This window comes from Tachypleus tridentatus, unplaced genomic scaffold, assembly GCF_004210375.1.
Source record: "Tachypleus tridentatus isolate NWPU-2018 unplaced genomic scaffold, ASM421037v1 Hic_cluster_1, whole genome shotgun sequence".
In the NCBI taxonomy this organism is placed as follows: Eukaryota; Metazoa; Arthropoda; class Merostomata; order Xiphosura; family Limulidae; genus Tachypleus; species Tachypleus tridentatus.
The window spans coordinates 28246664-28274114 of NW_027467777.1; the positions used below are offsets into that span (position 1 = coordinate 28246664).

The 27451-nt window shown below is 34.8% G+C and overlaps 1 protein-coding gene across 5 annotated transcripts in view; it reads left to right on the top strand.

Moving 5' to 3' along the window:
* LOC143241811 (acetyl-coenzyme A synthetase, cytoplasmic-like) overlaps window positions 1–27451 on the top strand; it is a 47536-nt gene that overhangs the window by 2735 nt on the left and 17350 nt on the right. For all 5 annotated transcript variants that reach the window (XM_076485078.1, XM_076485076.1, XM_076485079.1 and 2 more), the window contains exons 2-7: window positions 16371–16462; window positions 17107–17210; window positions 17497–17569; window positions 19159–19234; window positions 20783–20894; window positions 26654–26769. In XM_076485078.1, the coding sequence (XP_076341193.1) occupies window positions 16371–16462; window positions 17107–17210; window positions 17497–17569; window positions 19159–19234; window positions 20783–20894; window positions 26654–26769 (573 nt within the window). The remainder of the gene's footprint in view (window positions 1–16370; window positions 16463–17106; window positions 17211–17496; window positions 17570–19158; window positions 19235–20782; window positions 20895–26653; window positions 26770–27451) is intronic.

Consider the following 27451-nt stretch of genomic DNA (forward strand, 5'->3'; position numbering starts at 1 on the left):
TTGTATGAGTTTTTCACTCTTCCCCTTTATTTAATATTTAATCCACTGTTGTTATTAAACCCTATATTTAGGATGAAGCATTATTTATACGTGTAATGTAGAGGTATTAACTTACCGCCTTCCTGTAACCTAATATTTGGTCAAAATGAGATTAGGTCAACTAATACATAAACAGCTTGATTCTGGGATTGTGTTTGTGAAATTTAGAATATATTGCTACTCTTCAAAAGACACTGCTAAAAAAATGCACACTAAATTCTCAGATTTTTTTACTTAATATGTTAACATCATATTATAATGGAACTCTTACTTATATGATACTAGAAAAAACCTTTTTATTACGCAATTTGCAACCCCCAACTTCACGAATTTTTTTATCCCGTGTGCATATAGATTTGCAATAGGTGTCGAGATTTTCCTGTTTCTCGTCACGAACTTTATTCTTCTACATTCACAAGGTGCAGATGTGACATCATGAATACGTCACGCGCGGATTTAATCCACTGGCACCAAGGGTAATCGACTAGTAACAATATAAAGGAAGAACAGTAAACTGGCTAATAGCGTAGTTCGTAGTATTAAACCCTGACAAGAACATGCTTGTACTGTATGTTATATATTCATCCGCCATCTAGTTTAAATATAATAAACTATCCTAGACTGTATCATTTATAGACAACAAACTCGTGTCCAGCAAATAGTTACTCAACTGAGACGGAGGGAATTGTATTCTGCATCAGGCCTTCAATAACTTCGGCTGTTTGAACGATATTATTACATCTAGTAGGACAATATTATACTAACTTAGGTAACAAGTGTAGCAGTCAGTCAGTAGTTCGCCCTAACTCAAGATCTAGTAAATTCTGGAAACTTGCTAGTTTTCAAGAGACATGTTAGACATAAAAATCTCATAACGTTTTTATTATTTGGAATATGCTGTACAAAAAATATATATTCTATAGACGAGATTACATTTTACATTCTCATTGACTTCACATGTACAAAGCACCCCTAATGTATTTTAAATGACTTTAATCTGTGTCCTCAAATCCTGGAAGTAAGTGATATTTAAACTTATTTAACTACATTTCAGCCGTGTTTTTGAAAGTCCTTTTATCTGAGAGAAACTATTAAAACACCTTGTACGACAACGTTTTGTTGCGTGTCACGGGCTGGTGATTATATTATAGGGTGCTCAACTTGCAATCTAGGGTCGTGGAATAGAAGTCCTGTACCTAAAATTGATGCCCTTTCAGGTGCGAGGGCGTTATAATGTTACAATAAGTTACAATGCTCATTGGTAATGAATAACCCAAGAGCTGCTTTCTCTCTAGTCTATCACTTCAAAATTAGGAACACTAAACGCAGATAGCCCTAAAGTAATATTGCGCGAAATTTAACAAAAAAGAGTGTATGAATACACGCTTTATATCTGTCTCCTGAAACAAGAAAAAGTTTAGGCCGTTTTAGTTCTTAAATCTTCTTGATTTAATATATCAATGTGTTGCCTAATATAGTTTTTCCAGTAAGTAAGAGTTTTAAGCTATTCAAGGAGACCACTCACGAAATTTGTTTATAAAATAGATAAATAAATTGATCGCTCAAAACGTGCGGATACGTTTACAAGGAGTACACGATTACTGTGCTACTACCATATGGTAGCTCATGTAAATCGAACTGAAATATGCTTATCTCTTATTAAGGACAAAGATACATAACGGGCTGTCTGTTTCCTGCTTGTATAGGTGTTTAACAGTATTGTCTCAATGTAAAATATCGTGAACTCTTCATATGGTTAATAATTATGAAAAGGTGGGTAAGATAAGAATGAATTTCTCGGATATATTTGAATCTCTTGCTTTGCCAAAGTGAGTAAAAATATCTATTTACTGCATATTCCTCAGAACACTAGTTAAACATGTACAGAAACATTTCATAGTTTGGATCATTACACTCACAACACAATAGTGTGATGTTAACCTAGTACAGAAACATTTCATAGTTTAGATTATTACACTCACAACACAATAGTGTAATACTAAACATGTACAGAAACATTTCATAGTTTAGATTATTACAATCACAGCACAATAGTGTGATGTTAACCTAGTACAGAAACATTTCATAGTTTAGATTACTACACTCACAACACAACAGTGTGATGTTAACCTAGTACAGAAACATTTCATACTTTAGATTACTATACTCACAACACAATAGTGTAATGTTAAACATGTACAGAAACATTTCATAGTTTAGATTATTACACTCACAACACAATAGTGTAATACTAAACATGTACAGAAACATTTCATAGTTTAGATTATTACAATCACAGCACAATAGTGTGATGTTAACCTAGTACAGAAACATTTCATAGTTTAGATTACTACACTCACAACACAACAGTGTGATGTTAACCTAGTACAGAAACATTTCATAGTTTAGATTACTACACTCACAACACAACAGTGTGATGTTAACCTAGTACAGAAACATTTCATAGTTTAGATTACTATACTCACAACACAATAGTGTAATGTTAAACATGTACAGAAACATTTCATAGTTTAGATTATTACACTCACAACACAATAGTGTAATACTAAACATGTACAGAAACATTTCATAGTTTAGATTATTACAATCACAACACAATAGTGTGATGTTAACCTAGTACAGAAACATTTCATAGTTTAGATTACTACACTCACAACACAACAGTGTGATGTTAACCTAGTACAGAAACATTTCATAGTTTAGATTATTACACTCACAACACAATAGTGTGATGTTAACCTAGTACAGAAACATTTCATAGTTTAGATTACTACACTCACAACACAATAATGTAATGCTAAACATGTACAGAAACATTTCATAGTTTAGATTATTACACTCACAACACAATAGTGTAATGTTAAACATGTACAGAAACATTTCATAGTTTAGATTATTACAATCACAACACAATAGTGTAGTGTTAAACATGTACAGAAACATTTCATAGTTTAGATTATTACACTCACAACACAATAGTGTAATGCTAAACATGTACAGAAACATTTCATAGTTTAGATTATTACAATCACAACACAATAGTGTGATGTTAAACATGTACGGAAACATTTCATAGTTTAGATTATTACACTCACAACACAATAGTGTGATGTTAATCTAGTACGGAAACATTTCATAGTTTAGATTATTACACTCACAACACAATAGCGTGATGTTAACCTAGTACAGAAACACTTCATAGTTAGGTTATTACACTCACAACACAATAGTGTGATGTCAACCTAGTACAGAAACATTTCATAGTTTAGATTACTACACTCACAACACAACAGTGTGATGTCAACCTAGTACAGAAACATTTCATAGTTTAGATTACTACACTCACAACACAACAGTGTGATGTTAACCTAGTACAGAAACATTTCATAGTTTAGATTACTACACTCACAACACAACAGTGTGATGTTAACCTAGTACAGAAACATTTCATAGTTTAGATTATTACACTCACAACACAATAGTGTGATGTTAACCTAGTGCAGAAACATTTCATTGTTTATACCAGTGATTCTCAAACTGTGGTACGTGTAGCTAATGTCACTGGTACAAGACACAAATAGCATGAAAATATAATCCTTGTAATAAGTCCTATTTGTACTCTTTACGTAAATATACATTCTAATATCCTCTTCTGTAGATTAACTTTCTGCCTTCCTAGACTCCCAAGTGTTCCTTTCAAATTTACAAAAACAGTTCCGCGTGTTCTTTGATCATGCTGAAAAAAATGATCTCATCCTTCATCATGATTGATAAGTGTCAAAAATACCATTTTGTGTCACTGGGTTTTGTGTTTATTCCCGTTATGGCTCTCGACTCGTAATCTGAGGGTCACGGGTTCGAATCACTGTCGCACCAAACATGCTCACCCTTTCAGCCATGGGGACATTATAATGTGCGGTCAATCCCACTATTCGTTGATAAAAGAGAAGCCCAAGAGTTGGCGGGGGTGATGATGACTAGGTGCATTTCTTCTAGTCTTTCACTGCAAAATTAGGGACGGCTAGCGCAGATAGCCCTCGAGTAGCTTTGCGTGAAATTTAACAAAAACAAATTTGTATTTGTTTTTTTGCAATTGGAACTAAGTTCGTAATTTAAAAAAAGGTGAAGAAGAAAGTGGTACACGAGCCTGAAATATTTGAGAACCGTTGCCTTAGCGTGTTCCAGTCATCATACGATAGTGTGATGTCATGCTATACTCTCGTGTTAAGGGTTCAAGGCTATATCACACTGTACGGTTTACTTGAATTGTGAAACTTTCCATGATGTATAGCTTAAAACTCATGAATTTTCCGTTTTATTTGCGTGGAATAAAAGTCAATCTACTTTACACTTTAAGGCTGCAAGTAGGCTCTCAGAGTGACGGTCCACTCTCACAAAACGATAAGTCAAGAGTATCCCAAGAATTGGCGGGAGGTTCTCTTATTTAGCTGCCTTTCCTCTAACCTACTACTTCAAAAGTTAGGGACACCTATGCACAAGAAACCCTTGTTGGAATTTCAGCGCAAACAAACAAATTATCTTCTTGTATGTGTCATTTAAAGAATCACAAACAAATGATTATTCTTTGCTACAAGAAAGTAAGTTTTGAAGAATGTCTACAGGTCCGTGTGCAGAATATTTGGCTTTAACTTGTGAGATCAAAACTTAATCAGTCTGAATAGCTTGCTAATGTTACGAGGGTATGGGGTATGCTCCCTTGAAAACTCGTAAGTTGGTGCTATAACGTTAAATCTGGAAACAATTTTATGTGAAATGTAGCTTTAAACAGTTGTATATCTCTTCACATAAAGTCCATAAACATCCAATGAAAAGTTAACAAATATTTGTACATAAGTTTGACTATCTTAGATGTATTATTTTTATAACAAGTGAATTGTACTGCAGTTTGTTTGTTAAAATTTATTCCCAACAAGTCACAAACAGCTACTGTATAAAGTTCGGTGGGTACAAAACCTAACAGTTGTAATACGGTATCGACTTACAGTTACAGTATCAACAGAAACCATTATATGCGGCTCTTTCAACCCAAAAATACTAATACGTCTTCAGTCAAATGTAAACTATGTAGGAAATGTTAAATACCATAAGCAGCTGAGTTATAACTATATAATACCATAAGCAGCTGAGTTATAACTATATAATATCATAAGGAGCTGAGTTATAACTATATAATACCGTAAGCAGCTGAGTTATAACTATATAATACCGTAAGCAGCTGAGTTATAACTATATAATACCGTAAGCAGCTGAGTTATAACTATATAATACCGTAAGCAGCTGAGTTATAACTATATAATATCTTAAGCAGCTGAGTTATAACTAGATAATACCATAAGCAGCTGAGTTATAACTATATGATACGATAAGCAGCTGAGTTATAACTATATGATACCATAAGCGGCTGAGTTATAACTATATGATACCATAAGCGGCTGAGTTATAACTATATGATACCATAAGCGGCTGAGTTATAACTATATGATACCATAAGCGGCTGAGTTATAACTATATGATACCATAAGTAGCTGAGTTATAACTATATGATACCATAAGTAGCTGAGTTATAACTATATAATACCGTAATCAGCTGAGTTATAACTGTATAAGAAATTTTTTAAATTACAAAAATCGCGCGTTGGTCGCCCCCCTCCAGTATGCTCGTGAACTACACATGTTAACTAAACACAATGTCTTCAAAATACTGTTACGTATTATAATTATCTGGGACGGATCTCCGGTTTATTATGTTACGTTATACGATTTAAAATAGCCGAAAATTTTAATTTAAGTTAATTAAATGTCAACACCTGTTAAATTTATGATATTTATCAACAAGATTGATATACACAGTTTTCTTTCGTAATACAAATATGTTTACTGACTCCTCTAACTAGTCTGGAACTGAATATTTTATCAACGGTAAACGACAAACGAATTAATTTTGTGTTGATACATAGGAACCAATCTCGTCACAGAGCATCTAGCTAGCTCTATTCCTGGCTGGCCTCAGGTCAGTTTTTCACAGCCGAAACAACGTAAATTCTTTGTAGAAATATTGACGTCTGAAGTTAATTCACTGAAGTTAAACGGTTTGTAATGTTCAAAATCTATAAACGCTCCTGGTCGAATATCTCTAGTTTTTCGATTAATAAATCTTAATTAAAGTTATAGCTTCCGAGGTTACAGTATACTAAGTGTAACAAATCAATAATATTCTATTGTCTCTCCGTGTGTCGCGATTTATAAATTTTGAGGAAGGGTTCTTTGGAAGTTCAGTTAGTCCAATAATACTGGAATCTACGCAGATATATACATTGTTGATTTCTACGCTCGAGAATCTTCTCCACATTTTGAGAACAGGCATTTCTGAACATATATTAAACTCAAACAAGCGTAGATAGTAAACTAAATACATAATAGTAAATCCGTTACAGTAGTGATATTTAGTAATAACAATTACAGTACTAAATACTTTCTTGGGTTTGTCCTCGTAAGATACATTCACAGTACTAAATACTTTGTTGGATTTGTTCTAGTGAGATACATTCACAGTATTAAATACTTTGTTGGATTTGTTCTAGTGAGATACATTCACAGTATTAAATACTTTGTTGGATTTGTTCTAGTGAGATTCATTGACAATAATAAATACTTTGTTGGATTTCTCCTAGTACGATACAGTGACAATAATAAATACTTTGTTGGATTTCTCCTAGTACGATACAGTGACAGTACTAAATACTTTGTTGGATTTCTCCTAGTACGATACAGTGACAGTACTAAATACTTTTATGGATTCTTCCTCGTAAGATACATTGAGAGTACTAAATAAGGTTTCCTTTGTCCTAGTAAGATTGTGTTTGTTTGTTTTGTTTTTTAATTTCGCGCAAAGCTACTCGAAGGCTATCTACGCTAGCTGTCCTTAATTTAGCAATCTAAGACTAGAGGGAAGGCAGCTAGTCGTCACTACCCACCGCAACTCTTGGGCTACTCTTTTCCAACGAATAGTGGGATTGACCGACATTTTATAACGCCCCCACGGCTGAAAAGGTAAGCATGTTTGGTGCGTTGGGGATGGCAAATACGCGACCCTCAGATTACTAGTCGCACTCCTTAACCCACCTGGCCATGCCGGGCCAAGATACAGTGGCATGCCCCCTCCTCGTACGACGGTATGTCTTCGGATTTACAACGCAGAAATCAGGGATTCGATTCCCCTCGGTGGGCTCAGCAGATAGCCCTATGTGGTTTGGCTATAAGAAAACAAACAATACAGTGACAGTACTAAATACTATCTTGGATTTGTACTTTCAAGATACATTGATAGTACTAAACATGTTGTTAAATGTTCCTCGTAAGATACAGTGACAGTACTAAATCTACTATGAGTTTGTCCTAAAGACATTGTTGGATGTTTTCACGTAAGATGCATTGGCAGTTCTAAATATTTTGTCAGATTTTTTCTCGTAAAATACATTAATAGTACTCAATACTTTGTTGGATTTGTCGTTGTAAAATACATTGATAGTGCTAAATACTTTGTTGGATTTGTCCTAGTAAGATACAGTGACAGTACTAAATACTTTGTTGGATTTGTCCTAATAAGATACAGTGAGACAGTACTAAATACTTTGTTAGATTTGTCGTTGAAAGATACATTGATAGTACTAAATACTTTGTTGGATTTGTCCTAGTAAGATACATTGAGAGTACTAAATATACTCTTCAAAAAAAGAAACGCAAAAGGCAAAATTTGAGACATATTGTTAACAAGTTTATTCCGGGTAGTTCTGTATGACATGTGTGAAACTTTGCACATTCACTACTGAACATCCAAAGTCTGCAAAGGCGAAGTTCACGCTCACTAGTTTAACGTCACTCAACGTCAATAACGAGTATGCCCCCCGTGAGCATCAATAACTGCTTGGCATCTCCTGCCCATGGAAGCGATGAGATGACGAGTCACATCCTGTGGAATGGCTATCCACTCAGCCTGCAAAGCTGCTGCAAGCTGAGGTAGAGTCTGCGGTTGAGGTTGTCGCCGTCGCAGACGTCGGTCCAACTCGTCCCAAAGATGTCCGATGGGGTTTAAATCTGGTGATCTGGAGGGCCAGGGAAGAACGTTGATGTTGTGGTGTCTCAAGAAGACAGTGGTGAGTCGGGCTATGTAAGGACGGGCGTTGTCATGTTGAAAAACGTTGTTGACGTTTACCATGATGGGTTGCACATGGGGCCTAAGAATCTCGTCGACGTATCGTTGAGCCGTAAGATTCCCTCGAATGTGCAAAAGGTCTGTTCTGGCATTGTAGGCGATGGCAGCCCACATCATGACGCTGCCACCACAAAATCTGTTAACATCCTGCACACGAGGTCTGCCAGATCGTGGACGGTCACGAGTTGATCCATGTTGTTGGTGACGATTCCATAGCCTTGTGATGGTGCTTGGGTGAACATTCACAGCTCTGGCAACATCTGATCGAGATTCGCCTGCTTCCAAGCGACCAATGGCGTTGTTTCATTGTGCTTCAGTCAGTCTTGGCGTAACTGTATTGCGTGTCGGTGGCTTAACACTGAGCTATGGAAACCGAGAACCCGTCACTTTTATAGGAATTTTGCACATGTTGCACTTGCAGAACATGCAGATCTCTCAAACAAATTTATTGGACACGAATGTGTTTTGGCGAAAAATCCGATGTTTTCCTCCGTTTTCAAAGTGCACAACTTTTATTGTCATTTTGGTCTGACAATCAGTGCCTTAACACGTGTTACATCACATACTCTGAGCTTGTAACGTTATTACATATATTTTTCTTTAAAATAACAAAAATATCACTTTTGCGTTTCTTTTTTTGAAGAGTACACTTTGTTGGATTTGTCGTTGTAAGATACAATGAGAGTACTAAATACTTTGTTAGATTTGTCGTTGTAAAATACAATAAGAGTACTAAATACTTTGTTAGATTTGTCGTTGTAAGATACAATGAGAGTACTAAATACTTTGTTAGATTTGTCGTTGTAAGATACAATGAGAGTACTAAATGCTTTGTTAGATTTGTCGTTGTAAGATACAATGAGAGTACTAAATATTTTGTTAGATTTATCGTTGTAAGATACAATGAGAGTACTAAATACTTTGTTAGATTTGTTGTTGTAAGATACATTGATAGTACTAAATACTTTGTTAGATTTGTCCTTGTGAGATACATTGAGAGTACTAAATACTTTGTTAGATTTGTCGTTGTAACATACAATGAGAGCACTAAATACTTTGTTAGATTTGTCCTTGTGAGATACATTGAGAGTACTAAATACTCTGTTAGATTTGTCCTTGTGAGATACATTGAGAATACTAAATACTTTGTTAGATTTTTCCCTGTCATGATGTGTGACAAGTAAATTTAGTGACGTTTTCATGGAAACTTTGTGAAACTTTTCCTTGTCTACACGAAAATGATGAATAAATGTCACATATTTATGTTTTTTTGCTACTTTACCTGGTAAAGTCTTGAAGGTAGAAAGTGACGGTCGACCTTCGACGTCCAAGATTATGTAATTAAATGATGTAGGAAAATATATGAAGTTGTTTGTTTCCTTGTACTTAGAGAAAAATTCACGAACAGAAACTTGATGTGTTATTTAAATCAAACTAATGTAGTTTGTGTAAAACACCTGAGATTTGTTGAAATTATGAATCTTACGAACGAATAACGAACGTTACTTTCAGTGATGCCAAACAGCTTATTTTATCGATGTTTAAACCAAGTTACGTTGGAACCAAATATGTTTAGCCTGAATTTTTAAACCAAGTTACTTTAGCACCAAACAATATGTTTAGTGTGTATTTCACTCAAAATTACACTAGTTATACCAAACACTTATAGTCTGTATTTCACTCTGTATTACTCTAGTACCACTAAACACATATAGTCTGTATTACACTGAAAATTACACTTGTACCACTAAGCACATATAGTCTGTATTTCGCCCAATATTACATTTGTACCACTAAACACGTATAGTCTGTATTTCGCTCAAGATTACACTCGTACCACTAAGTACGTATAATCTGTATTTCACCCAAGATTACACTACCACCACTAAACACGTATAGTCTGTATTTTACTCAAGATTACATTTGTACCACTAAACACGTATAGTATGTATTTCGCTCAAGATTACACTAGTACCACTAAACTAGTATAGTCTGTATTTGCTCAAGATTACACTAGTACCACTAAACACGTATAGTCTGTATTTCGCTTAAGATTACACTAGTACCACTAAACACGTATAGTTTGTATTTCACTCGTTTACACTGGTACCACTAAACACGTATCGTCTGTATTTCACTGAAGCATCTTACAGGTTAAGTTATCGTATTGGAGAAAGGCACACAATAGCTAAGAGACTAATAAAGCCTTGTACAGTTGACATTGCTGAATGAAATGTAAATAAAAGAAATCACAGCAGCGCCACTTTCTAACGATACAGTAACTCGTCGAATTAAAGAATTACCTGCAAACATGAAGAATTAATTTATATCTCGTCTGCATAATTGTACTTTTGCCTTACAAATGGACAAATCTACAGACGATACTGGACTTGCTTTTTTTGCTTGTATTCGACCAGTGTCAGCTAACCATCGAAGAAGATCATCTTTTATGTGAATTCTTGCCAACAAACACAACTGGTGCTGAAATATTCAATGTGTTGAATAACGTTTTTGAAACTCATGGTTTATCCTGGAACAAATGTGTTGACATTTACACTGATGGTGCAAAAGCGGTGGTAGTTAAAACTGCTGGCACTCGCGGTGGCCTGACATGGCCAAGCGTGTTAAGGCGTGCGGCTCGTAATTTGAGGGTCGCGGGTTCGCTTCCACGTCGCGCCAAACATGCTCGCCGTTTTAGCCGTGGGGGCGTTATAATGTTCGGTCAATCCCACTATTCGTTGGTAAAAGAGTAGCCCAAGAGTTGGCGGTGTGTGGTGATGACTAGCTGCCTTCCCTCTAGTCTTACACTGCTAAATTAGGGACGGCTAGCGCAGATAGCCCTCGAGCAGCTTTGTGCAAAATTCAAAAACAAACAAACGAACAAGCACTCGCGGTAAAAATAAAAAAGCCAGTTTCACTTAAGAATGTCCTTGATGAAGCAGTAAAGATTTGTATTAAATCTCGACCCTTGAGTACATGTCTTTTTAATATTCTGTCTGATGAAATGGGAAGTTCGCATGAACGATTACTGCTCCATACCGAAGTACGATGGTTATCTTGAAGAAAAGCACTTCTGTGATTCTTGATGAAGAGAAACCAACTTGAAATAAAAATGTATCTCAGCCGTTCTGAGATACTTCTGTTTGAGTTGGAAGCTAAACTGCCCGCTTTTTTCATGGACCACCATTTATACTTGAAAGAACGACTAACAGACAAACTGTGGTTATTCCGACTTTGGTATTTGGCAAACACTTTCTAGAAAATGAATGAAGTGAGCCTGTCACTTCAGGGAAAACAACTGACAGTACTTGTTACCAATGATAAAATTCAAGTCTTTAAAATTAGAATTTTGGACAACTTGTATCCGTCATCGTGAGCTTGACAATACTTAAAAAACTTTATGACGAGATCGGTAGTGATATTAACCAATGTGATTCTTTGTATAATGAAAGTTGTTAACATTTGGAAGATCTGCAGTGAACCAATAGTTTCCAAAATGACCAATGCATGATGTTACAAAATCGTACATTGGTAAAAGATCCATTCAAAGTGCATGATAAACCAATGTATTTTAATGTAACAGAGTATGAAATGTTCATTGATATGGTTTCAGATTCCGCATTGCAACTAACCTTTAAGAAACTATCACTTGTCGAGTTTTGGTTTAGTATCACAGAAGAATATCCACAGTTATCTGAAGAAACTGTTAAAAAACTCCTCACTTTTACAAATACATATCTCTGTGAAGCTGGATTTCTTCATATGCTTCAACCAAAACAACATATCGCAACAGATTGAACGCAGAAGCAGATATGAGAATCCAGCTGGCTTCTGTTAAGCCAGACATCAGATATGAGAATCCAGCTGGCTTCTGTTAAGCCAGACATTAAAGATATGAGAATCCAGCTGGCTTCTGCTAAGCCAGACATCAAATATGAGAATCCAGCTGGCTTCTGTTAAGCCAGACATCAAATGTGAGAATCCAGCTGGCTTCTGTTAAGCCAGACATCAGATATGAGAATTCAGCTGGCTTCTGTTAAGCCAAACATCAGATATGAGAATCCAGCTGGCTTCTGTTAAGCCAAACATCAGATATGAGAATCCAGCTGGCTTCTGTTAAACCAGACATCAGATATGAGAATCCAGCTGGCTTCTGTTAAGCCAGACATCAGATATGAGAATCCAGCTGGCTTCTGTTAAGCCAGACATCAGATATGAGAATCCAGCTGGCTTCTGTTAAGCCAGACATCAGATATGAGAATCCAGCTGGCTTCTGTTAAACCAGACATCAGATATCATAATCCAGCTGTCTTCTGTTAAGCCAGACATCAGATATGAGAATCCAGCTGTCTTCTGTTAAACCAGACATCATATATAAGAATTCAGCTGTCTTCTGTTAAACCAGACATCAGATATGAGAATTCAGCTGGCTTCTGTTAAACCAGACATCAGATATGAGAATTCAGCTGGCTTCTGTTAAACCAGACATCAGATATGAGAATTCAGCTGGCTCCTGTTAAGCCAAACATCAGATATGAGAATCCAGCTGGCTTCTGTTAAGCCAAACATCAGATATGAGAATCCAGCTGGCTTCTGTTAAGCCAAACATCAGATATTAGAATCCAGCTGGCTTCTGTTAAGCCAAACATCAGGTATGAGAATCCAGCTGGCTTCTATTAAACCAGACATCAGATATGAGAATCCAGCTGGCTTCTGTTAAACCAGACATTAGATATGAGAATCCAGCTGTCTTCTGTTAAACCAGACATCATATATAAGAATTCAGCTGTCTTCTGTTAAACCAGACATCAGATATGAGAATTCAGCTGGCTTCTGTTAAACCAGACATCAGATATGAGAATTCAGCTGGCTTCTGTTAAACCAGACATCAGATATGAGAATCCAGCTGGCTTCTGTTAAACCAGACATCAGATATGAGAATCCAGCTGGCTTCTGTTAAACCAGACATCAGATATGAGAATCCAGCTGGCTTCTGTTAAACCAGACATCAGATATCATAATCCAGCTGTCTTCTGTTAAGCCAGACATCAGATATGAGAATCCAGCTGTCTTCTGTTAAGCCAGACATCAGATATGAGAATTCAGCTGGCTTCTGTTAAGCCAGACATTAAAGATATTTTCAAAAATGTAAAACAATGCCACTCATCTTACTAAAATTTTTTTTTGTTTTGGAAAATAGTTGTTTTTAGTAAAAAATATGTTAGGTTTAACATTCAAAGGTTTATTATTGTTATTTTTAAATGAATTAATAAATCAATATTTAAAAAACTTCTCAATTTTAATTTCTAATACTATAAATATCGATAATAATACAGAAGCTAATTGTGGGTCCTCAGTGTTGTTTTCAAAGTGTAAAGGGGTCGTGAGACCAAAGAGTTTGAGAACCGCTGCTCTAGTCTAATAAATTCATCTGTCGAATGTCTACTTTTATTGTAAAAGTTTACTGTCACAGAAGATGAAATTAGTATGTTTATTCAGAGAATATGATTTAGAAATAGTACTCTTTTTCTACCAAATTTTAACAAAATTTCAGCATGTTCTACGGTAACAGACTTGCGAGATGTCCTTTAGTGGGATAGTGGTAAATATACGAATTTACAACGTTAAATTCAGGGGTTCGCTTTCCCTCGGTGAACACAGCAGATGGCCCGATGTGGCTTTGCTATAAAAAACCATACATACTAACGAGTTCTTGAAATCTAAAGTATTGTAACTCATTAATTACACTGAGTGTCAGATGGCCCGATGTGGCTTTGCGATAAAACAATGCACACATACTAAAGTATTGTAACTCATTAATTGCACTCAGTGTCAGATGGCCCGACGTGACTTTGCTATAAAACAAACCACACATACTAACGAGTTCTTGAAATCTAAGGTATTGTAACTCATTAATTATACTAAGTGTCAGATGGCCCGATGTGGCTTTGCTATAAAAAACCATACATACTAACGAGTTCTTGAAATCTAAAGTATTGTAACTCATTAATTACACTAAGTGTCAGATGGCCCGATGTGGCTTTGCTATAAAACAAACCACACATACTAACGAGTTCTTGAAATCTAAGGTATTGTAACTCATTAATTACACTGAGTGTCAGATGGCCCGATGTGGCTTTGCTATAAAACAATGCACACATACTAACGAGTTCTTGAAATCTAAAGTATTGTAACTCATTAATTACACTGAGTGTCAGATGGCCCGATGTGGCTTTGCTATAAAACAATGCACACATACTAACGAGTTCTTGAAATCTAAAGTATTGTAACTCATTAATTACACTAAGTGTCACATGGCCCGATGTGGCTCTGCTATAAAACAAACCACACTTACTAAAGTTTTGTAACTCATTAATTACACTAACTGTCAGCTATCAACGTTCTCTAAAGAACGTTAAAAATCTAACATACACAGCTGCTGGTCAAAATCTTAAAACCAATGAACATGAAGAAAAACATATGCATTTTGCGTTGTTAGACTCAACCACTTATTTGAGTAGAGCTTCGAAAGATGAAAATAAGAAAAAGGAAAAAATAAAAACTTTTTAGCATTTAATAGGGAAAATGTGAACACTATGAAACTAGCCTAACTACTAACTGGTCAAAAGTTTAAGACCATACTGAAATGAAGCGTTAATCGGTAAACATGTAAAGAAATTTAGTCATTTGTGTTCAAGCATTAGCGTTGTCAACATCTCTCACTGACATCTCCTGTGTTACATTGAGTAAAAACATGGCAAAGGCTAAAAAGTTGACAGAGTTTGAACGTGACAGAATTATCAAGCTGCAAAAGCAAGGTCTCTCTCAACGTGCCGTCGCTGATGAGATTGGGTGTAGTAAAACTGCTGTTGCAAATTTCTTAAAAAGACCCTGAGGAATACGGAACGAGAATTTCAAGTGGTCGGCCCAAGAATATTTCGCCGGCGTTGAGCAGGAGGATTCGACAAATTGTCAGGCGAGACAGCAACCAATCGTCAAACTAGATTAAGGCCCTTACGGCAGCTCAAAAACAATAAGACGGCATCTACGAGAGAAAAGCTTTAAAAACCCCAAACGTCTTCAAAGGCCACGCCTCCTTCCACACCACGAAACAGTTCAATTAAACTTTGCTGAGAAGCACCAAACATGGGACGTAGAAATGTGGAAGAAGATTTTGTTCTCTGATGAGAAAAAATTTAACCTGGATGGTCCAGATGGCTTCCAACGTTACTGGCATGATAAGGATACCCCACCAGAGGCATTTTTTACACGACACAGTGGAGGAGGTTCCATCATGATCTGGGGTGCTTTCTCCTTCCATGAAACGATGGAGCTTCAGGTTATACAGGGACGTCAAACAGCAGCTGGCTACATTGACATGTTGGAAAGAGCATCTTTATTGACTGAAAGCCCTCGCTTGTGTGGAAATGACTGGATCTTTTAGCAGGACAACGCTACAATCCAAAATGCCCGCAGGACAAAGGACTTTTTCATGGCGAATAACGTGATTCTTTTGGACCATCCAGCGTGTTCGCCCAAACTGAACCCCATTGAAAATGTTTGGGAGTAGATGGCAAGGGAAGTATATAGAAATGGACATCAATTCCAAACAGTGCTTGATCTTCGTGAAACCATCTTCACCACTTGGAATAAAATTCCAGCCAACCTTCTGCAAACGCTTATATTGATCATGCCAAAGCGAATGTTTGCAGTTATTCGCAATGACGGTCGTGCAGCTCACTACTGAGACCTCTTGTTGGGCATTTCCTACCCTGTTTAGGACTTCTTTTTGGTATGGTCTTAAACTTTTGACCAGCTAGTATTTAGGCTAATTTTGTAATGTTCACATTTTCCATATTAAATGCTAAAAACATTTTTTTTTATTTTCCCTTTTCTTATTTTCATCTTTCGAAGCTCTACTCAAATAAGTGTTGAGTTTAACAACGCAAAATGCATATTTTTTTCTTTATGTTCGTTGGCCTTAAGATTTTGTCCAGCTGTGTATCATACTTATTATAAAATCATCGAATATTGATTGATAACCATTTTATCTTTTAATAAAACACTTTTACTACAGGGTAGGTAATGACCCACAAGACTGTTTCAGTGTTACCTATTCCCAACTTCTGAAAGAAGTCTGTAAATTTGGAAACGTTTTGAAACAGAAAGGTAAGCCTTTTGTTCCTTGCGATGTCTATGGCTAAATTTAAATTTCCTCATCGAATGCTTTTATTGTTTATTCATTGTTATGACTATCAAACCTGCTTATGAGCTAAACAATTACATAAGCTACGTTTCGAGTGATTAGATGTTTGTTTAAAGTATCAGTACTGTCGTGAAGCCTGGTAAGCCAATAACAATTTCTTCCTTCTTCTGAGTATTATATTTATTCACCAGATAAAATGATACCACTAATACATGTTTTTGTTGGGCTGATGGTTAGGGCGCTCAATTCGCGATGTACGAGTCATGGGTTCAAATACCCGTCACCAAACAAGTTTTTAGCCCTGTGTATGTGACCCTCAATCATTTGTTAAAAGAGTGGTCCAAGAGTTGGCAGTGTCCACCAGCTGCCTGCTTTTCCTCCATTCTATCACTGCTATATTATGGACAGCTAGCGTAGATAACCCTCGAGTACTTTGGGCAAAATTCAAAACGAACCAAACGAAACTTGTTTGCATTAATCTCACCTTGACGTGCTACTTCTAGCAAATATTAAAATAATCTTTTCTTTATATTCTAAATACAACAGTTCAGATGCCGGGTTTAAAATACGTCCAAAATGAGATTTTTTTTTCTCAACATATCTGTAGGTGTAACTAAGGGAGATCGTGTTGCCATTTATATGCCCATGGTAACAGAACTTGTGGTGGCCATACTGGCATGTTCCAGGATAGGAGCGATTCACTCAGTTATTGTAAGTTTACATACATATTATAAAGTTAAGTCAAAGAAGTATCCATATTTCATCTTCTGGTTAATTAAGTCTATGGATTACTTAAGCATGAGTTGCTAATGAGGTTCTCTTGTTGAAAATGTGAAGTTAACACACACAGATTTTAAAAGTTCATACTTTTCTAAGATTATAAATACATATGACCACATCTAGTACATATCGTCATGTGGTATAACCATTAAACTAAATTACACCTTAATATACTTATATGTTGGTTTGTATATTTCATCGTACTGTCTTTATGTAGTTTGCTGGGTTTTCCTCACAATCGTTGGCAGAGAGGATTGTTGATGCCCAATGTTCTATCGTCGTTACTACAGGTAAAATATTTCGGGATGTATAATTTGTTCTTTATAAACTGTTTTTCATTATGGTATATTTAACATTCCACAGCAGAGTAACAAAAACATTTTACGTGACAAACACATGTACATTTTAACCAGTACTCTTAGGATTCTATCACTGGACAGGTTCAGTAAAAATAAAATTACAAGTCCACTTAATCATACCTTAAAATATTATTGGTACAAGTTCCGTAATTTTATATAACAAACGCTTGGCGTAATTTCAAGAAAACTTGTTCGCTGTTTCTTTGAATAATTGTAAAATTTATTCAAGTAATAATAATAGATAATTGGTTTCATAAATAGCAACAAATTATTCTGTGTAATTAGTTCTTATCGTAATTCTAATTTGTGAATTATTTAAAACGTAACAGTTACTGTTGATGAAATACATAGTTTAACTACTCCATCTGTTGTATCCTGTCCGGTCTGGTGAGTCTTGGTGACTAAAATATGTATGTGGTAGATATAGCGTGACTGTTATATGTTCTTCTTGACTTTCACATTTACCTATTAACTTCACTAGTACTCATAGAACTTTCTTACATCTTCAGTGTTATGTTGCAAACAAAAACCAAAAGTTTAAAACACTAGACTGAACGAACTGGCAGAACCGTGCTCTGGTTACCGTAACCATAGCTACAGATTCACTCGCTGATTCTGGTTTAAATTGTAACTGATTCAAATTATTTCTTAAACTTTGGGGGAAAAAATCCAGACATCTACTTCAATCTCTCTCCAACCAAACCTTTCGAAACGTTTGGTTAAAACATAACTTAAAGGTAGAGAAAGGATTGAGTACATCTGTGTTTACTTTAACAGCCAATGAATCCATTGTACCTCATATTCTTAATAAATTGTATGTTTCATCTGGGTTTACTTTAACAGCCAATTAATCCATTGTACCTCATATTCTTATTAAATTGTATGTTTCATCTGGGTTTACTTTAACAGCCAATGAATCCATTGTACCTCATATTCTTAATAAATTGTGTGTTTCAATAAATTTCAAGGTAAGAATTAAAGTGGTCTTCAAGGAGAAACCAAAGATATATTGGAATGATGTTAAGTAACTGAAAACGACATCTATTATCAGAATCAGAGATAAAATAACTGTGTAAAAGCTGAATTCCAACTGCCACTTAATACTGTGTGAAATTGAGTGTGTTTTGGCTATACGAATAAAATAAAAATAGAATTATCTACTGTTTGTTCTTTCATGGCTTAAAAAACAACCTTATCCACTTCCCATATTTGTTTGGTTGGGAAATCTGAACCATAAATGTTGTTTAGGCCTCAGAGTAATTTTAATCAGGTACGGTCGTACACTTTCATGTACCATAATAATATTAATATTATGCATAAAAAAACAGAATTAGTTAATATGTAAACATACATAGTTTAGTCTACTTTTAATCGTTATTAGTTTATTGTCAGGAATCTTATTAAATATAAATATTTTCCTTGATACAGTATAAATTATGCCACTAAAGAACATTAAAAAGTATGTTAGTTTTTAAAATAATTTTGTGCCAGGTTTATGTATCTTATTATTTTACCACTAGATGGCGCATGGAGGGGTACGAAGTTACTAAATTTGAAAGAAATTGTTGACGAGGCTTTGAGATATTGTAATGAAAAGTAAGACTTCCAACCTTTTTATATGTTTATCTTTTTACTATGTGGAAATGTTACAACACTTGTGAATTTCAACCTCTTAACAGTTTTGGCTTTTTAAGCATCACCACTATACTTCAGAATATACACACACATCCTTACTGGTAGTGAGTGATAGAGTTTTCAAACTGAATGATATTGAGAAGTATGGTACCGGACATGTCTTAAGATAGAACTGTAAGCTGAAAAAAGATTGAATTAAGGTTATTTCAAGTTCAACCATTACTTAGGCTGAACACAATATTGTGTAACTGGCGTTACTTAATATCGATCTCTGTGTTACTTGAGGACGAGAGAGAATGTTCAAACTACACAACACAAAATTAAACACATCAGAGCACCCTGCTTGTGATACCAGGGTCAAATATTAACTTTCACTAATCTCTCTTTCACGACTAGTGAGTTTAATCGTTACGAAAGAAATATTACAGCACATACGTCAGTATGTGTTTCATGCAAGGCACTCTTAACATCGTAAGAGGAAACTCTATTTAATGGTAGACAAAATAGAATTCATTTGATGTTTTGTTAAAAACAAAACTGTCTACATTTCAGATAAGCTTTATCCAACCAGTGGTTTGCGAATCCTAAACGGTTCGAGACATAATTATAAAACCACACCCATAACTTAGCAGAGTAAGACTAGAGGGAAGGCAGACAGTCATCACCACCCTCCGCTAACTATTGAGTTACTCTTTTACCAACGAATAATAGGATTGATCACTACATTATAATGCCCCCACGGCTGAAGGGCGAACATGTTTGATGTGACAGGGATTCAAACACGCAAACCTTGAATTACTTATTACGGAAGGAAATAGCTTGATATAGAGCCAAACCTAAGCCTATATCTCTCCTTTTTTGAACCACTATGTTCATCAAACCCAGAAGTTCCATTAGTTCTGTTTTCAATAATTATATTTCATTTTTGCTGGGTATTAACTGCAAACTGACAGCAACAGAGATTCACATTTTATTGTGAACGTGTTACAAAAACATTTTATTTTCAACACATTCAAAAGTTATTTTATTTTACATACTTTATTGCTACTTGAAAGATATTCGGTGGAAAAGCTATTATTATCTGAGGTAAAGTTCAACTTGCATATTTTAAAACGGCTAGTATGGATTGAGAAAATTTTTATGTTGAGGAGTGAACAACGTTTCGACCTTCTTCGGTCATCATCAGGTTCACAAAGAGAGAAAAAGTGAACCTGAGAATGACCGAAGAAGGTCGAAACGGCTCCCATACCAGCCGTTTCTACATATATATTATTTTCTCTACAATAATGGGTTTTCTCATCATCACAAAGTTTAACTCACTTTATAAAACAGTTCGGTACTTTTTGTAATGTTTATGTTTAACTTACCTTGGTAAACAGTTCCTTACTTTTGGTAAAGTTTAACGTTATGAGTGAGGTCTCTGTTCTTTAACAAGAATTATAACAGGTGTAAATGAACTAAGTTTAGTTGTAAATGTTTTTTTTTTACTAAATGCTGATGCTTTGATAGGGGACATACTGTGAAAACAAACATTGTATCGAAGCATGTTGGGCCAAAGCAAGGTCATGGACAAAATGGGAGAGTCACTGTACCCGGGACACGACCTGTATATGATTTAAAGGTGTGTTATAAATATTGAAGAAATAAACCAAAGTGTATCTTAATATATAACACACTGAACTGTTGGAAGTGATTAGATGTTACACCAAAAGTTCTTTTTCTTCTGTGATCTACGTGGTGGTAAACTGTTTGCTTTGTCCATCTGAATGGCACAGTGCAAGATAAATAAGTCTCTCTCGTGATGGTTTTCACAGTAGTGTTAAACAGTAACATACAGTATGTTTTGATAGTGCTACTGATGGATTTCACAGTAGTGTTAAACAGTAACATATAGTATGTTTTGATAGTGCTATTGATGGTTTTCACAGTAGTGTTAAACAGTAACATACAGTATGTTTTGATAGTGCTACTGATGGTTTTCACAGTAGTGTTAAACAATAACATACAGTATGTTTTGATAGTGCTACTGATGGTTTTCACAGTAGTGTTAAACAGTAACATACAGTATGTTTTGATAGTGCTACTGATGGTTTTCACAGTAGTGTTAAACAGTAACATACAGTATGTTTTGATAGTGCTACTGATGGTTTTCACAGTAGTGTTAAACAGTAACATACAGTATGTTATGATAGTGCTACCGATGGTTTTCACAGTAGTCTTAAACAGTAACATACAGTATGTTTTGATAGTGCTATTGATGGTTTTCACAGTAGTGTTAAACTATAACATACAGTATGTTTTGATAGTGCTACTGATGGTTTTCACAGCAGTGTTAAACAGTAACATACAGTATGTTTTGTTAGTGCTACTGATGGTTTTCACAGTAGTGTTAAACAGTAACATACAGTATGTTTTGATAGTGCTACTGATGGTTTTCACAGTAGTGTTAAACAGTAGCATACAGTATGTTTTGATAGTACAACTGATGGTTTTCACAGTAGTGTTAAACAGTAACATACAGTATGTTTTGATAGTGCTATTGATTGTTTTCACAGTAGTGTTAAACAGTAACATACAGTATGTTTTGATAGTGCTACTGATGGTTTTCACAGTAGTGTTAAAATATAACATACAGTATGTTTTGATAGTGCTACTGATGGTTTTCACAGTAGTGTTAAACAATAACATACAGTATGTTTTGATAGTGCTATTGATTGTTTTCACAGTAGTGTTAAACAGTAACATACAGTATGTTTTGTTAGTGCTACTGATGGTTTTCACAGTAGTGTTAAACAGTAACATACAGTATGTTTTGATAGTGCTACTGATGGTTTTCACAGTAGTGTTAAAGAGTAGCATACAGTATGTTTTGATAGTACAACTGATGGTTTTCACAGTAGTGTTAAACAGTAACATACAGTATGTTTTGATAGTGCTACTGATGGTTTTCACAGTAGTGTTAAACAGTAACATACAGTATGTTTTGATAGTGCTACTGATGGTTTTCACAGTAGTGTTAAACAGTAACATACAGTATGTTTTGATAGTGCTACTGATGGTTTTCACAGTAGTGTTAAACTATAACATACAGTATGTTTTGATAGTGCTACTGATGGTTTTCACAGTAGTGTTAAACAGTAACATACAGTATGTTTTGATAGTGCTACTGATGGTTTTCACAGTAGTGTTAAACAGTAACATACAGTATGTTTTGATAGTGCTACTGATGGTTTTCACAGTAGTGTTAAACAGTAACATACAGTATGTTATGATAGTGCTACCGATGGTTTTCACAGTAGTGTTAAACAGTAACATACAGTATGTTTTGATAGTGCTATTGATGGTTTTCACAGTAGTGTTAAACTATAACATACAGTATGTTTTGATAGTGCTACTGATGGTTTTCACAGCAGTGTTAAACAGTAACATACAGTATGTTTTGTTAGTGCTACTGATGGTTTTCACAGTAGTGTTAAACAGTAACATACAGTATATTTTGATAGTGCTACTGATGATTTTCACAGTAGTGTTAAACAATAACACACAGTATGTTTTGATAGTCCTACTGATGGTTTTCACAGTAGTGTTAAACTATAACATACAGTATGTTTTGATAGTCCTACTGATGGTTTTCACAGTAGTGTTAAACAGTAACATACAGTATGTTTTGATAGTGCTACTGATTGTTTTCACAGTACTGTTAAACAGTAACATACAATATGTTTTGATAGTGCTATTGATGGTTTTCACAGTAGTGTTAAACAGTAACATACAGTATGTTTTGTTAGTGCTACTGATGGTTTTCACAGTAGTGTTAAACTATAACATACAGTATGTTTTGATAGTGCTACTGATGGTTTTCACAATAGTGTTAAACAGTAACATACAGTATGTTTTGTTAGTGCTACTGATGGTTTTCACAGTAGTGTTAAACAGTAACATACAGTATGTTTTGATAGTGCTACTGATGGTTTTCACAGTAGTGTTAAACAGTAACATACAGTATGTTTTGATAGTGCTACTGATGGTTTTCACAGTAGTGTTAAACATTAACATACAGTATGTTTTGATAGTGCTACTGATGGTTTTCACAGTAGTGTTAAACAGTAACATACAGTATGTTTTGATAGTGCTACTGATGATTTTCACAGTAGTGTTAAACAATAACATACAGTATGTTTTGATAGTGCTACTGATGGTTTTCACAGTAGTGTTAAACTATAACATACAGTATGTTTTGATAGTGCTACTGATGGTTTTCACAGTAGTGTTAAACAGTAACATACAGTATGTTTTGATAGTGCTACTGATTGTTTTCACAGTAGTGTTAGACAGTAACATACAGTATGTTTTGATAGTGCTACTGATGGTTTTCACAGTAGTGTTAAACAGTAACATACAGTATGTTTTGATAGTGCTACTGATGGATTTCACAGTAGTGTTAAACAGTAACATACAGTATGTTTTGATAGTGCTACTGATGGTTTTCACAGTAGTGTTAAACAGTAACATACAGTATGTTTTGATAGTGCTACTGATGGTTTTCACAGTAGTGTTAAACAATAACATACAGTATGTTTTGATAGTGCTATTGATTGTTTTCACAGTAGTGTTAAACAGTAACATACAGTATGTTTTGTTAGTGCTACTGATGGTTTTCACAGTAGTGTTAAACAGTAACATACAGTATGTTTTGATAGTGCTACTGATGGTTTTCACAGTAGTGTTAAACAGTAACATACAGTATGTTTTGATAGTGCTATTGATGTTTTTCACAGTAGTGTTAAACAGTAACATACAGTATGTTTTGATAGTGCTACTGATGGTTTTCACAGTAGTGTTAAAGAGTAGCATACAGTATGTTTTGATAGTACAACTGATGGTTTTCACAGTAGTGTTAAACAGTAACATACAGTATGTTTTGATAGTGCTACTGATGGTTTTCACAGTAGTGTTAAACAGTAACATACAGTATGTTTTGATAGTGCTACTGATGGTTTTCACAGTAGTGTTAAACAGTAACATACAGTATGTTTTGATAGTGCTACTGATGGTTTTCACAGTAGTGTTAAACTATAACATACAGTATGTTTTGATAGTGCTACTGATGGTTTTCACAGTAGTGTTAAACAGTAACATACAGTATGTTTTGATAGTGCTACTGATGGTTTTCACAGTAGTGTTAAACAGTAACATACAGTATGTTTTGATAGTGCTACTGATGGTTTTCACAGTAGTGTTAAACAGTAACATACAGTATGTTATGATAGTGCTACCGATGGTTTTCACAGTAGTGTTAAACAGTAACATACAGTATGTTTTGATAGTGCTATTGATGGTTTTCACAGTAGTGTTAAACTATAACATACAGTATGTTTTGATAGTGCTACTGATGGTTTTCACAGCAGTGTTAAACAGTAACATACAGTATATTTTGATAGTGCTACTGATGATTTTCACAGTAGTGTTAAACAATAACATACAGTATGTTTTGATAGTCCTACTGATGGTTTTCACAGTAGTGTTAAACTATAACATACAGTATGTTTTGATAGTCCTACTGATGGTTTTCACAGTAGTGTTAAACAGTAACATACAGTATGTTTTGATAGTGCTTCTGATTGTTTTCACAGTAGTGTTAAACAGTAACATACAGTATGTTTTGATAGTGTTACTGATTGTTTTCACAGTAGTGTTAAACAGTAACATACAGTATGTTTTGATAGTGCTACTGATGGTTTTCACAGTAGTGTTAAACAGTAACATACAGTATGTTTTGATAGTGCTGCTGATGGATTTCACAGTAGTGTTAAACAGTAACATACAGTATGTTTTGATAGTGCTACTGATGGTTTTCACAGTAGTGTTAAACAGTAACATACAGTATGTTTTGATAGTGCTACTGATGGTTTTCACAGTAGTGTTAAACAGTAACATACAGTATGTTTTGATAGTGCTACTGATGGTTTTCACAGTAGTGTTAAACAGTAACATACAGTATGTTTTGATAGTGCTACTGATGGTTTTCACAGTAGTGTTAAACTATAACATACAGTATGTTTTGATAGTGCTACTGATGGTTTTCACAGTAGTGTTAAACAGTAACATACAGTATGTTTTGATAGTGCTACTGATGGTTTTCACAGTAGTGTTAAACAGTAACATACAGTATGTTTTGATAGTGCTACTGATGGTTTTCACAGTAGTGTTAAACAGTAACATACAGTATGTTATGATAGTGCTACCGATGGTTTTCACAGTAGTGTTAAACAGTAACATACAGTATGTTTTGATAGTGCTATTGATGGTTTTCACAGTAGTGTTAAACTATAACATACAGTATGTTTTGATAGTGCTACTGATGGTTTTCACAGCAGTGTTAAACAGTAACATACAGTATGTTTTGTTAGTGCTACTGATGGTTTTCACAGTAGTGTTAAACAGTAACATACAGTATATTTTGATAGTGCTACTGATGATTTTCACAGTAGTGTTAAACAATAACATACAGTATGTTTTGATAGTCCTACTGATGGTTTTCACAGTAGTGTTAAACAGTAACATACAGTATGTTTTGATAGTGCTTCTGATTGTTTTCACAGTAGTGTTAAACAGTAACATACAGTATGTTTTGATAGTGTTACTGATTGTTTTCACAGTAGTGTTAAACAGTAACATACAGTATGTTTTGATAGTGCTACTGATGGTTTTCACAGTAGTGTTAAACAGTAACATACAGTATGTTTTGATAGTGCTGCTGATGGATTTCACAGTAGTGTTAAACAGTAACATACAGTATGTTTTGATAGTGCTACTGATGGTTTTCACAGTAGTGTTAAACAGTAACATACAGTATGTTTTGATAGTGCTATTGATGGTTTTCACAGTAGTGTTAAACAGTAACATACAGTATGTTTTGATAGTGCTATTGATGGTTTTCACAGTAGTGTTAAACAGTAACATACAGTATGTTTTGATAGTGCTACTGATGGTTTTCACAGTAGTGTTAAACTATAACATACAGTATGTTTTGATAGTGCTACTGATGGTTTTCACAGTAGTGTTAAACAATAACATACAGTATGTTTTGATAGTGCTACTGATGGTTTTCACAGTAGTGTTAAACTATAACATACAATATGTTTTGATAGTGCTACTGTGGACCACAATGATGAACTGTGTGTTTTCACATAGAAGTCTGTTACAGCTGTGATAACCATTTCATCAAGTGTGATTTCACCAGAGTTCTGTAAATTTCATGTACTAATGTTTCCACCTGCAGTTGTTAATGGTACAGAAATGTTTATATTACGTCACTGGTTAATAAACGTGTTCAGTTTCAAGGTTTCAGAATTACTACATTTTTTGTTTTATTTCCAGACACCCTGGAACCCACATGTCGACTGTTGGTGGGATGATGTAATGACTGAGGTCAGTGATGTCTGTGATCCAGAGTGGGTGGATTCTGAAGATCCACTGTTTTTGTTGTACACCAGGTGACTTTTGTACATTTTATTTACTACTAGTTGAAGAAATTCACAGATTCTAAGTTTGAGAAAAATATAAAGTGTTGTGTTGATTTTGAACGACTCTGTTCCTATAAACGACACATCAACTGTTAATTTTGATACATATGTGTTTATCATACCAATAATTTAGTATGTTAAATATTTCAGATAAGATAGTTTCCCTTGGAGGTTGTGTTGACCCAATCGATTGTTGAAATAATGTGTTTCCAGATAAATGTGTAGAAAATCACAGCGTGTTTACAGTTTAACAGTACTTGGTCAGTATTGAGTTCATCGCTTATAGAATACGAAACATACAAGTGTATTTACAAATGAATAATTTTAGTTTTATGATGTTTGAGCATTTTCTCAAATATGTCCACATGAAACTAAGGGTTCTCAGCTAATTAAAACCTACAAGCACTTTAGGCACTGATTTCTCAATTATTGATAAAATGAGAATTTGTATATTTGTGGGTAAGCTGTCGAGCAGGTGACCTGTTAATTGGTCATATCTGATTAGTCTGTTCTACACAGTTTGTGGTAAAAAGGTACCAATCTTTGATAGGATTATCACACAGACTCGTGTGTCAAGTGATCAAATACTTCAGGCCTGATCCAATTTATTGTTTTGAAATGTTGACTTGCTTACAGTAATTCCAGAATCTGA